Genomic DNA, 12,999 nt, shown 5'->3' with positions numbered 1-12,999 from the left:
CTGTAAGAAAATTGCACAGACAGACTACAAACAGAGGCACAACGATGTGGAAACAATTGACATTGACAAAATTACGATCTGCCAGCTGCAAAAGGCCACCCTACTGGGATCTGTACACATCATCCGAAAATACATCACACACACACTTGGGAAGTGTTCGACTTGTGATTTTGTGATACGAAAATCCAGCATATCTATCTTGTTTGCTGTGTCATACAATAAAATAATAATAATAATAATAATAATAGTAATAATAATAATAATAATAATAATAATAATAATAATAATAATAATAATAATAATAATAATATCTGCCTAGAAGATCAGGTGGCAGCGGACGTTTACAAGTAAAACAAGCAGCCAAAGAAGAAGAACATGCCCTGGCAGAATATGTAAAGCAAAGTGAAGAACCTGCTTTGACTGAAGTCAAAAATCAGAAACTCCCCAAAGCACAGTAGACAAAGAATCAGTACAAGAAAACCGCACTACAAACTAGAGCTGGCACAACAAAACATTGCATGACAAAATTGAAGGAAAAGCTGATAAGGAGAAGAGCTTACCTAGCATATCTATCTTGTTTGCTGTGTAATACAATAAAATAATAATATAATATTGCTAATAACCCATGACCACCACATTCATAATAATAATAATAATAATAATAATAATAATAATAATAATAATAATAATATATTTCTAATAACCCATGACCACCACTTTCATCTCCATCATCACCACCACTATTCCTCCATGCAACTCTGTGTTTTTTTAGTCCTGTCAATTGTCAAATACTCATATAGGTGGGAGCAAGACGTGGTTCGGTGCAGAAGGCCGTGGCCGGACTTACCCCTTTCCCGAAAGGATGGTTGAGCCAGCCGAGGTCCCCTTGTGCCTTGGCAAAGTCCAGCAGGACAACTAGGAGGAAAAGCACGGGAAAAAGAGGCATTAGTGACGTGCAACAAGGTCCCAATCCCAACTAGGAAACTCTCACTGTGGAAAAGAGGCAAGGAAAAGTCAATCCTTGTATCATGTATGTCCTCCACCACAGACATCCCAGTTATAGTGAGCACCGTAAACATGCCCCATGTCATCCACAAATGCCACATTGCCCACCACCCAATTGAAGGCCTTCATTCGGAGACAATTTCATCCCAGATTTTCTGTTTTTCCTCCACCACAGACATCCCAGTGTTTCTGACTCTCTCAATTGGTCTGAAATGTATATGATCCTGCCCTGTGCCTCTCCCATAACCCTTTCCTATTCTTTTCTATGGCACACAGCAAACAGAGGAATTGATCAGCAACTGAACATACTGGAGAAGTTTGAGAAGAATTCACCATGATTTATAGGAGTTGTAGGGACTGGGATGTATAGTTTACCTGCAATCATGACCAGCAAAAAAAATACTGGAGGTCTTTGGGGGAAATTCACCTTGATTTGGGGAGTTGTAGTTCACTTACATCCAGACAGCACTGTGAACCCCAACACCGATGGGTTTTCTCCTTATCAGCTTTTCCTTCAATTTTGTCAAGGAACTTTCCATGCAATGTTTTGTTGTGCCAGCTGTCAGCTCTAGTTTGTAGTGCGGTTTTCTTGTACTGGTTTTTTGTCTGCTGTGCTTTGAGGAGTTTCTGATTTTTGACTTCAATCAAAGCAGGTTCTTCACTTTGCTTTACATATTCTGCCATTATTGTTATTATTATTATTATTAAATGTTTTGTTGTGCCAGCTGTCAGCTCTAGTTTGTAGTGTGGTTTTCTTGTACTGGTTTTTTGTCTGCTGTGCTTTGAGGAGTTTCTGATTTTTGACTTCAATCAAAGCAGGTTCTTCACTTTGCTTTACATATTCTGCCATTATTGTTATTATTGTTATTGTTATTATTATTATTATTATTATTATTATTATTATTATTAAATGTTTTGTTGTGCCAGCTGTCAGCTCTAGTTTGTAGTGCGGTTTTCTTGTACTGGTTTTTTGTCTGCTGTGCTTTGAGGAGTTTCTGATTTTTGACTTCAATCAAAGCAGGTTCTTCACTTTGCTTTACATATTCTGCCAGGGCATGTTCTTCTTCTTTGACTAGTTGTTTTACTTGTATTATTATTATTATTATTATTATTATTATTATTATTATTATTATTATTATTATCTGATCCAATCTTAAAAACTAAGCAGAGCCAACCTCTGTAAGTACTGGGAGACCAGACCGTATGAGGACGGAACTGAGTCTTCCCTGCCTATGAAACTCACGGGTTGGCCATAAGTCAACAGGGGACTGATGTGTTTTGTCAGCAAATAGCAGGGCAAGGTCGGAAGTCCCCTTATCGGGTTCTTATCTGGGAGCCAAGTTTGTTCTTGGGCTTCCTGTGCAGTGTTTTTCCTGTCGGGTAGGAGAAGGCGCTGAGCAACCGGCTAGCAGAGGACATAAAGATGTTTGGAAACAAGGATTGGCCCGAAATGGGAGGAGGGAAAGAAGGAAGGAAGGAAGGGAAACGGGCAACGAAGCGGCCAAGGCCAGGCCCAGGAATCACCAAACCAGGAATGGGTTGTTGTGTGTTTTCCAGGCAGTCTGGCCCTCTCCCGACGTTTCGCCCACATCTATGGCAGGCACCCTCAGAGGTTGTGAGGTCTCTTGGAAAACTAAGCAAGGGAGGTTTATATATTTAGATTGCTTTTTATCCTGACAGTTGGTATAGTATTCTTCAAAGTTTTAATCTCTTTTTTAAAAAATACGGTCTGTGCCACAATCTGTTCCTGGTCTTGTTTTTGCAGCAAGAATGGGGCTTTTCTGCCTTCTGCTTCTGATTCAGGGCTTTATTTGATTTCTATATTGACAGTCAGTTTTGGTGCACAAAAGCAGAAGGAGGTTGGACTAGATGACCCAAGGGGTCTCTTCCAACCCTATTATTATTATTATTATTATTATTATTATTATTATTATTATTATTATTATTAGTATCACACAGCAAACAAGATAGACATGCTGGATTTCATATCACAAAATCACAAGTCGAACACTTCCCGAGTGTGATGTATTTTCAGATGATGCGCACAGGGTGGCCTTTTGCAGTTGGCAGATCATGATTTTGTCAATGTCTATTGTTTCCAAATGCCGGCTGAGATCTTATGGCACGGCATGCAGTGTGCCCATCACCACCGGGACCACCTGCACTGGTTTCTGCCAGAGTCTTTGCAGTTCAATCTTGAGGTCCTGAGAGCGGCTGAGTTTTTCCTGTTGTTTTTCGTCAATGCGACTGTCACCTGCGATGGCAACATCAATGATCCAAACCTTTTTCTTTTCCACAACTGTGATGTCTGGTGTGTTGTGTTCCAGAACTTTGTCAGTCTGGATTCGGAAGTCCCACAGTATCTTTGCGTGCTCATTTTCCAAGACTTTTGCAGGTTTGTGATCCCACCGGTTCTTTGCTGCTGGGAGGTGGGACTTGAGGCATAAGTTCCAATGAATCATTTGGGCCACGTAGTTGTGCCTCTGTTTGTAGTCTGTCTGTGCGATTTTCTTACAGCAGCTGAGGAGATGATCCATGGTTTCGTCGGTTTCCTTGCACAGTCTGCATTTTGGGTCATCAGCTGATTTTTCGATCTTGGCCTTAATTGCCTTTGTCCTGATGTCTTGCTCCTGGGCTGCAAGGATCAGGCCTTCTGTCTCCTTCTTCAGGGTCCCATTCGTGAGCCAGAGCCAGGTCTTCTCCTTATCAGCTTTTCCTTCAATTTTGTCAAGGAACTTTCCATGCAATGTTTTGTTGTGCCAGCTGTCAGCTCTAGTTTGTAGTGCGGTTTTCTTGTACTGGTTTTTTGTCTGCTGTGCTTTGAGGAGTTTCTGATTTTTGACTTCAATATAAATACTGTAAATAATAATAATAATAATAATAATAATAATAATAATAATAATAATAATAATAAATAATAATTGTGTGAGGATGGGCTGGAGGATGGGGACTGGACCTTGGCCGGAGGACTGCGCCGGACCATCGGGGGCTATTTTTACGTGATGCTTAATGCTGCGCCGTTGAGAAAGAAATCCCAAACAGCTGCCCGTCCTCCGAGGCTCCGCTCAAGATATTTGCAAGAAGCATCTGGAAGAAGTTTCCTTTCCCACCGGCTTCCGGGGCTAATTTTAAACCCTGCGATTTTGGTGACGGTTGAGAAGCATGAAAGCTTGGGAGGAGAGACAGAAGGAATCACTGGGTTGCTGTGAGCTTTCCGGGCTGTATGGATATGTTCCAGAAGCATTCTCTCCTGACGTTTCGCCCACATCTATGGCAGGCATCCTCAGAGATTGCAAGGTTTGTTGGAAACTATATCTGTTATATATCTGTAGATTAGCACTGAATGGCCTCACAGCCTCAAAGTCTGGCTGATTCCTGCCTGTGGGGAGGGGAGACTAAAAAAAACTCTTGAATCAGGCCAGTAAATAAAGAACAACATTCTGAAAACAGAGGAATTCCAGACAGGAAACAGTCATGGCCAGCTAACACCCCCTAACACTATGGTGATATATAATAATATTTATTTATTTGCTACATTTATATGCCGCCCTTCTCACCCCAAAGGGGACTCAGAGCGGCTTACAAATTACATTCACATACAATACATTATATTATGAGCATAGTACAATACTAGCATTAAATTACTATATTGTACTATATCATTACATTGTAATATTATTAGTAATATTACAATGCCATTCAAGGCTGTGGCGCAGGCTGGTGAGCAGCCTGCTGCAATAAATCACTCTGACCATGAGGTCATGAGTTCGAGGCCAGCCTGTGACGGGGTGAGCACCCGTCAATTAAAAAATAAAATAAAAAATAGCCCCTGCTCATTGCTGACCTAGCAACCCGAAAGACAGTTGCATCTATCAAGTAGGAAATAAGGTACCACTTATAAAGTGGGGAGGCAAATTTAACTAATTTACGACGTTGGAATGAGGAAGTGCCGTCAGAGTGGATGATGAAGCAGAATCGAACATCCCCTCAGGAGAAGGTTAAATTGCCTCTGCGTCTGTCTCTGTCTTGGTTCTATGTGTATATGGGCATTGAATGTTTGCCCTACATGTATATAATGCAATCCGCCCTGAGTCCCCTTCGGGGTGAGAAAGAAGGGCAGAATACAAATACTGTAAATAAATATAAATAAATAAATTGCCTCTGTGTCTGTCTCTGTCTCGGTTCTGTGTATATGGGCATTGAATGTTTGCTCTATATGTATATAATGTGATCCGCCCTGAGTCCCCTTCGGGGTGAGAAAGAAGGGCGGAATATAAATACTGTAAATAAATATAAATAAATAAATTGCCTCTGTGTCTGTCTCTGTCTCGGTTCTATGTGTATATGGGCATTGAATGTTTGCCCTATATGTATATAATGTATTCTGCCCTGAGTCCCCTTCGGGGTGAGAAAGAAGGGCAGAATACAAATACTGTAAATAAATAAAAATAAATATATTGCCTCTGTGTCTGTCTCTGTCTCGGTTCTATGTGTATATGGGCATTGAATGTTTGCCCTATATGTATATAATGTATTCTGCCCTGAGTCCCCTTCGGGGTGAGAAAGAAGGGCAGAATACAAATACTGTAAATAAATAAAAATAAATAAATTGCCTCTGTGTCTGTCTCTGTCTCGGTTCTATGTGTATATGGGCATTGAATGTTTGCCCTATATGTATATAATGTATTATGCCCTGAGTCCCCTTCGGGGTGAGAAAGAAGGGCAGAATATAAATACAGTAAATAAATAAAAATAAATAAATTGCCTCTGTGTCTGTCTCTGTCTCGGTTCTATGTGTATATGGGCATTGAATGTTTGCCCTATATGTATATAATGTATTCTGCCCTGAGTCCCCTTCGGGGTGAGAAAGAAGGGCAGAATACAAATACTGTAAATAAATAAAAATAAATAAATTGCCTCTGTGTCTGTCTCTGTCTCGGTTCTATGTGTATATGGGCATTGAATGTTTGCCCTATATGTATATAATGTATTATGCCCTGAGTCCCCTTCGGGGTGAGAAAGAAGGGCAGAATATAAATACAGTAAATAAATAAAAATAAATAAATTGCCTCTGTGTCTGTCTCTGTCTCGGTTCTATGTGTATATGGGCATTGAATGTTTGCCCTATATGTATATAATGTATTCTGCCCTGAGTCCCCTTCGGGGTGAGAAAGAAGGGCGGGATACAAATACTGCAAATAAATAAAAATAAATAAATTGCCTCTGTGTCTGTCTCTGTCTCAGTTCTATGTGTATATGGGCATTGAATGTTGCCTCAAACAGACCCTGGACATTATTCCACAGGGATATAAGCCCCACTTGCCTCGTTTCTAACAGACCTCACAACCTCTGAGGATGCCTGCCATAGATGTGGGTGAAACGTCAGGAGGGAATGCTTCCGGAACATGGCCAGACAGCCCGGAAAACTCACAGCAACCCACTATGTCCATGGCCAGTGGGAGGGGGCCACATTCCTGGGGAAGGAAGCCCACAAAGAGCCCGAGGGGAGGAACTGCTTACTGGGCAGATTGCATGTGGCAGCGGCGGCAGCGGAGTAATGAGAGCTGGTTGGCCGTCCGGGCCTCTTCATTAACATTCCTGGTCTGAGGCTGAGTTTGGACGCGGCCAGGCCTTTGCAAAGCTGATGAGTGCGCAGAAAGGGGCAGCGGATGGGCACCAACAGACCTCACAACTCAATCAATGATCCAAACCTTGTTCTTTTCCACAACTGTGATGTCTGGTGTGTTGTGTTCCAGAACTTTGTCAGTCTGGATTCGGAAGTCCCACAGTATCTTTGCGTGCTCATTTTCCAATACTTTTGCAGGTTTGTGATCCCACCAGTTCTTTGCTGCTGGGAGGTGGGACTTGAGGCATAAGTTCCAATGAATCATTTGGGCCACATAGTTGTGCCTCTGTTTGTAGTCTGTCTGTGCAATTTTCTTACAGCAGTTGAGGATATGATCCATGGTTTCGTCAGTTTCCTTGCACAGCCTGCATTTTGGGTCATCAACTGATTTTTGGATCTTGGCCTGAATTGCATTTGTCCTGATGTCTTGCTCCTGGGCTGCAAGGATCAGGCCTTCTGTCTCCTTCTTCAGGGTCCCATTCGTGAGCCAGAGCCAGGTCTTCTACTTATCAGCTTTTCCTTCAATTTTGTCAAGGAACTTTCCATGCAATGTTTTGTTGTGCCAGCTGTCAGCTCTAGTTTGTAGTGTGGTTTTCTTGTACTGCCTTTTGTCAGCTCTAGTTTGTAGTGCGGTTTTCTTGTACTGGTTTTTTGTCTGCTGTGCTTTGAGGAGTTTCTGATTTTTGACTTCAGTCAAAGCAGGTTCTTCACTTTGCTTTACATCTTCTGCCAGGGCATGTTCTTCTTCTTTGACCGCTTGTTTGACTTGTAAGAATCCTCTGCCCCCTGATCTTCTAGGCAGATAGAGCCGGTCAACATCACTGCGAGGGTGCGGTGAATGATGAATGGCCATGAGTTAGGGTAATAATTTTGTCAATTTTGTCAAGGAACTTTCCATGCAACGTTTTGTTGTGCCAGCTGTCAGCTCTAGTTGGTAGTGCGGTTTTCTTGTACTGGCAGATACAAGATACAAGATTTCTTGTAGGCAGATACAGCTGGTCAACATCACTGCAAGGGTGCGGTGAATGATGAATGGCCATGAGTTAGGGTAATAATTTTGTCAATTTTGTCAAGGAACTTTCCATGCAACGTTTTGTTGTGCCAGCTGTCAGCTCTAGTTGGTAGTGCGGTTTTCTTGTACTGGCAGATACAAGATACAAGATTTCTTGTAGGCAGATACAGCTGGTCAACATCACTGCAAGGGTGCGGTGAATGATGAATGGCCACGAGTTAGGGTAATAATTTTGTCAATTTTGTCAAGAAACTTTCCATGCAATGTTTTGTTGTGCCAGCTGTCAGCTCTAGTTGGTAGTGCGGTTTTCTTGTACTGGCAGATACAAGATACAAGATTTCTTGTAGGCAGATACAGCTGGTCAACATCACTGCAAGGGTGCGGTGAATGATGAATGGCCATGAGTTAGGGTAATAATTTTGTCAATTTTGTCAAGAAACTTTCCATGCAATGTTTTGTTGTGCCAGCTGTCAGCTCTAGTTGGTAGTGCGGTTTTCTTGTACTGGCAGATACAAGATACAAGATTTCTTGTAGGCAGATACAGCTGGTCAACATCACTGCAAGGGTGCGGTGAATGATGAATGGCCATGAGTTAGGGTAATAATTTTGTCAATTTTGTCAAGAAACTTTCCATGCAATGTTTTGTTGTGCCGGCTGTCAGCTCTAGTTGGTAGTGCGGTTTTCTTGTACTGGTTTTATTATTATTAGTAGAGGCAAGGAGGGCACATTCCAGAGCGGAAACCCTGGAGAAGGAGGAGAGGGCGGCCCGCCTGGCAGGACAGGCCTGGGCTTGCCCAAGGGAGGCTCCCAGTTTGCCCCGCCGTCCCACTGGGAAGACTGGGAGCCCGGCCCCTGGGTTGCCAAGGAGAGCTCTCCCCTTCGTCACCTGGGAAATATGCGCCCAAAGGTGAGGAGGAATGTCCCGGAAGGAAGGAAGGGAGGGAGGGAGGGAAGGCGGGCTGACTCAGTGGGGCAGCCCTGCCCTCCTCCCATTGTGTAACCAAGGTGCGCCAGGCACTTGCCCTTCCCCGAGTGACACTCATTCATTCGCAGAAGTCCCCAAAGAGAGGGCAAAGGGGGAAGGAGCCCTCCAAAGGCCACCCAGTCTGACCCTTCTTTGATTGTTTCACATACACATACTTTTTACATTATCTTTGTTGTGTATCATGTAACTATATGTATTGTAAATAACTGGTAGCCACTATATATGTTCCCTATAGGATCCACATTTTAAAAACTCCAAAAAAAAAAACTGGGGAAAAAAGGACTACAATCCACCTGATGAAAACTCTTTTGAGTTGAAACCGGTTGTGGTTTTGGAGTCTACTATCCATGATAAAGAAACAAGAAAAAACACTAAAAAAATTAATACAATAAAATACTATAACAACACAAAATAACTAAAAATAATAAAATACAATAAATAAAAAGATACGTTGCAATAAAATTAATTTAATTTTGCAGTCTACTATCCATATTAAAGAAACAAGAAAAAACACTTAAAAAATCAATACAATACAATACTATAATAACACAAAATAACTAAAAATAATAAAATATAATAAATAAAAAAGATACGTTACAATAAAATTAATTTAAAAATACAATTTAAAAATTCCACAACAATTTTTAACCAAAACCACCACCACTTTGCCACAGCAACACGTGGCCGGGCACAGCTAGTCATTATATATAAAAAGAGGACTCAATTTGTGTATGTGGAACTGTAATAATAATAATAATAATAATAATAACAATAACAATAATAATAGCAGAACCAAACAATCCTAGAGTTGGAAACCTAAGGGCCATCCACTCAAACCCCTTTTTTGCCAGAAAGGAAGACACAATCCAAGCCCTCCTGACAGACGGCCATCCATTAATAATAATAATAATAACAACAACAATAATAATAATAATAATAGCAGAACCAAACATTCCTAGAGTTGGAAGGGAAACCTAAGGGCCATCTACTCAAACCCCTTTTTCTGCCAGAAAAGAAGGAAGACACAATCCAAGCCCTCCCGACAGATGGCCATCCATCAATAATAGTAATAATAATAATAACAACAACAACAACAACAATAATAATAATAATAATAATAATAGCATAACCTAACAATCCTAGAGTTGGAAGGGAAACCTAAGGGCCATCCACTCAAACCCCTTTTTTGCCAGAAAGGAAGGAAGACACAATCCAAGCCCTCCCGACAGATGGCCATCCATCAATAATAATAATAATAATAATAATAATAATAGCAGAACCAAACAATCTTAGAGTGATCCACTCAAACCCCTTTTTCGCCAGAAAGGAAGGAAGACACAATCCAAGCCCTCCCAACAGGTGGCCATCCAGCCCCTGCCTCATAATAATTACAACAGAACCATAGAATGCGTTATAATAATAATAATAATAATAATAATAATAATAATAATAATAACTTTATTTTTGTATCCCGCCTCCATCTCCCCAAAGGGACTCGGAGCAGCTTATGTCGGAAACGATGTATGTTTTCCGGACTTTCTGGCCATGTTCCAGAAGCATTCTCTCCTGACGTTTCGCCCACATCTATGGCAGGCATCCTCAGAGGTCGTGAGGTCTGTTGGGAGCTAGTCCAGGGTGGGAGAAAGAAAGAAGTCTTGTCTGGAATGTTGCCATTGGCCACCTTGATTAGCACTGAATAGCCTTGCAGCTTCAAGGTCTGGCTGCTTACCGACTGGGGGAGTCCTTTGTTGGGAGGTGTTAGCTGGCCCAGATTGATACGTGCCAACAGAAAGGAGGAAACCAAAAAACACAAATTGGCTCCCAGTATTTAAAAAGAAAACTCCAGAATTGGGACAGTAAATAAAGAGCAACACTCTGACAGGGGAATGCCATAGATGTGGGTGAAACGTCAGGAGAGAATGCTTCTGGAACATGGCCAGACAGTCTGGAAAAGTCACAGCAACGCCTCCGATGGCACAATAAGTATTATAATAATATTATTGTAGTAATAGTATAATATTTTATATCATCATCAGCAGCAGCAGCATTATTATTATTATTATAGCAGAGCCATACAATGCTAGAGTGGGAAGGGAACCCCATGCAGTCTGCCAGGACGGAAGGAAGGAAGGAAGGAAGGCACCATCCAAGCCCTCCCAACAGATGGCCATCCATCCCTTATAACCATCATCATCATAAGAGCAGAACCACAGAATGGTAAGGTTGGAAGAAGGGAGGGAGGGAGGAAAGAAGGGAGGAAAGAAGGAAGGAAGGAAGATAAGGAGGAAGGGAAGAAGGGAGGGAGGAAGGAAGGAAGGAAAGAAGAAAGGGAAAGGAAGAAGGGAGGAAAGAAGGAAGATAAGGAGGAAGGGAAGGAGGGAGGGAGGAAGGAAGGAAGGAAAGAAGAAAGGGAAAGGAAGAAGGGAGGAAAGAAGGAAGATAAGGAGGAAGGGAAGGAGGGAGGGAGGAAGGAAGGAAGGAAAGAAGAAAGGGAAAGGAAGAAGGGAGGAAAGAAGGAAGATAAGGAGGAAGGGAAGGAGGGAGGGAGGAAGGAAGGAAGGAAAGAAGAAAGGGAAAGGAAGAAGGGAGGAAAGAAGGAAGATAAGGAGGAAGGGAAGGAGGGAGGGAGGAAGGAAGGAAGGAAAGAAGAAAGGGAAAGGAAGAAGGGAGGAAAGAAGGAAGATAAGGAGGAAGGGAAGGAGGGAGGGAGGAAGGAAGGAAGGAAAGAAGAAAGGGAAAGGAAGAAGGAACCGAAGAAGGGAGGGAGGGAGGGAGGGAAGAAGGAAGATAAGGAGGAAGGGAAGAAAGGGAAGAAAGTAGGAAGGAAAGACGGAACTGAAGAAGGGAGGAAAGAAGGAAAGAAGAAAGGGAAGAAGGAAGATAAGGAAGAAGGAAGGGAAGGGAGGGAAGGAAGGAGGGAGGAGGGAGAGAGAGAGGAAGGAAGGAAGGAAGGTAAGAAGGGAGAGAGAGAGGAAGGAAGGGAAGGAGGGAGGGAAGGAAAGAAAGAAAGAAGGAACTGAAGAAGGGAGGAAGGAAAGAAGAGAAGAAGGGAAGGAGGGAGGAGGGAGGGGAAGAGGGAGGAAGGAAGGAAGGAACTGAAGAAGGGAGGAAGGAAAGAAGGGAGGGAAGAAGGAAGGAAAGAAAGAAGTAACTGAAGAAGGGAGGGAGGGAGGAAAGAAGGAAGGAAGATAAGGAGGAAGAAAAGGGAGGGAAGAAGGGAGAGAGAGAGGAAGGAAGGGAAGAAGGGAGGAAGGAAGGAAGGTAAGAAGAGAGAGAGAGAGGAAGGAAGAGAAGGAGGGAGGGAAGGAAAGAAAGAAGGAAGGAAGGAACTGAAGAAGGGAGGAAGGAAGGAAAGGCATGGGAAGGAAAGGGAAGGATGGATGGATGGAAAGGCAGAAGATAAGAGGAAGAAGGGGAAGGAAGGAAGGAAAGAAAGAAAGAAAGAAAGAAAGAAAGAAAGAAAGAAAGAAAGAAAGAAAGAAAGAAAGAAAGAAAGGAAAGTAGGAAAGAAGGAAGGAAGGAACTGAAGAAGAAAAGAAGGGAGGAAGGGGAGGAGGGAGGGAGTGAGCCTTGGGCCCTCCTTCCCTGCCCTGGGGGTCCCTGTCTCCACGGTGCCCACCCCCCCAGGCTCCTCCTTCCAACTTGGGCGAAGTTGGGGTCCCCGGGGTGGAGGGTGGTGGGCTCCTCACCTTCTCTGGCCTGGGCCCCTCGGAGCAGCAGCAGCACCGGGAGGAGGAGGAGGTGGCCGGCCATGGCTTCTCTCTCTCTCTCTCTCTCTCTCCCTCGGGAGGCTGAATGGGCCCCGGTGGGAAAGTTCTCGCCCAGTTCATTCATGCCGCCCCGTGACGTCAGCTCCGCCACGCCCACCCCCCGGGAGGCCCCGCCCACTCTCAAGAAGCTTCTCCACAAAAGTTTCTCCCTTTGAATCAACTTTTCCCGTGTTTTGATCACAGGCCCAATTCCTAGGAAAGGACACTTGAGGGACAGAAATCAGAGTGTGGCCGAGTGGTATCTATAATAGCTATTATTATTATTATTATTATTATTATTATGACACAGCAAACAAGATAGATATGCTGGATTTCGTATCACAAAATCACAAGTCAAACACTTCCCAGGTGTCTAGGACTGTGTGATGTATTATTATTATTATTATTATTATTATTATTATTATTATTATTATTATTATTATTGTATGACACAGCAAACAAGATCGATATGCTGGATTTCATATCAAAGAATCACAAATCGAACTCTTCCCAAGTGTCTAGGACTGTGTGATGTATTATTATTATTATTATTATTACTATTATCATTATTATTATGACACAGCAAACAAGATAGATATGCTGGATTTCATATCACAAAACC

The 12,999-nt window shown here is 42.6% G+C and overlaps 1 protein-coding gene across 1 annotated transcript in view; it reads right to left on the bottom strand.

Annotated features, from left to right (window-relative positions):
- Positions 1–12,437, bottom strand: part of epha2 (EPH receptor A2) — a 39,460-nt gene extending 27,023 nt beyond the window's left edge. The window contains exons 1-2 of the mRNA XM_062965658.1: positions 12,318–12,437; positions 848–915 (exon numbers count right to left, since the gene is read on the bottom strand). Of these exons, the coding sequence (XP_062821728.1) occupies positions 848–915; positions 12,318–12,381 (132 nt within the window). The 5' untranslated portion in view covers positions 12,382–12,437. The remainder of the gene's footprint in view (positions 1–847; positions 916–12,317) is intronic.
- Positions 12,438–12,999: the final 562 nt, after the last annotated feature.

This window comes from Anolis carolinensis, unplaced genomic scaffold, assembly GCF_035594765.1.
Source record: "Anolis carolinensis isolate JA03-04 unplaced genomic scaffold, rAnoCar3.1.pri scaffold_15, whole genome shotgun sequence".
NCBI lineage: Eukaryota > Metazoa > Chordata > Lepidosauria > Squamata > Dactyloidae > Anolis > Anolis carolinensis.
Note: the sequence above shows the minus strand (reverse complement) of the source record. Positions and strands in the feature narration are given on the sequence as shown.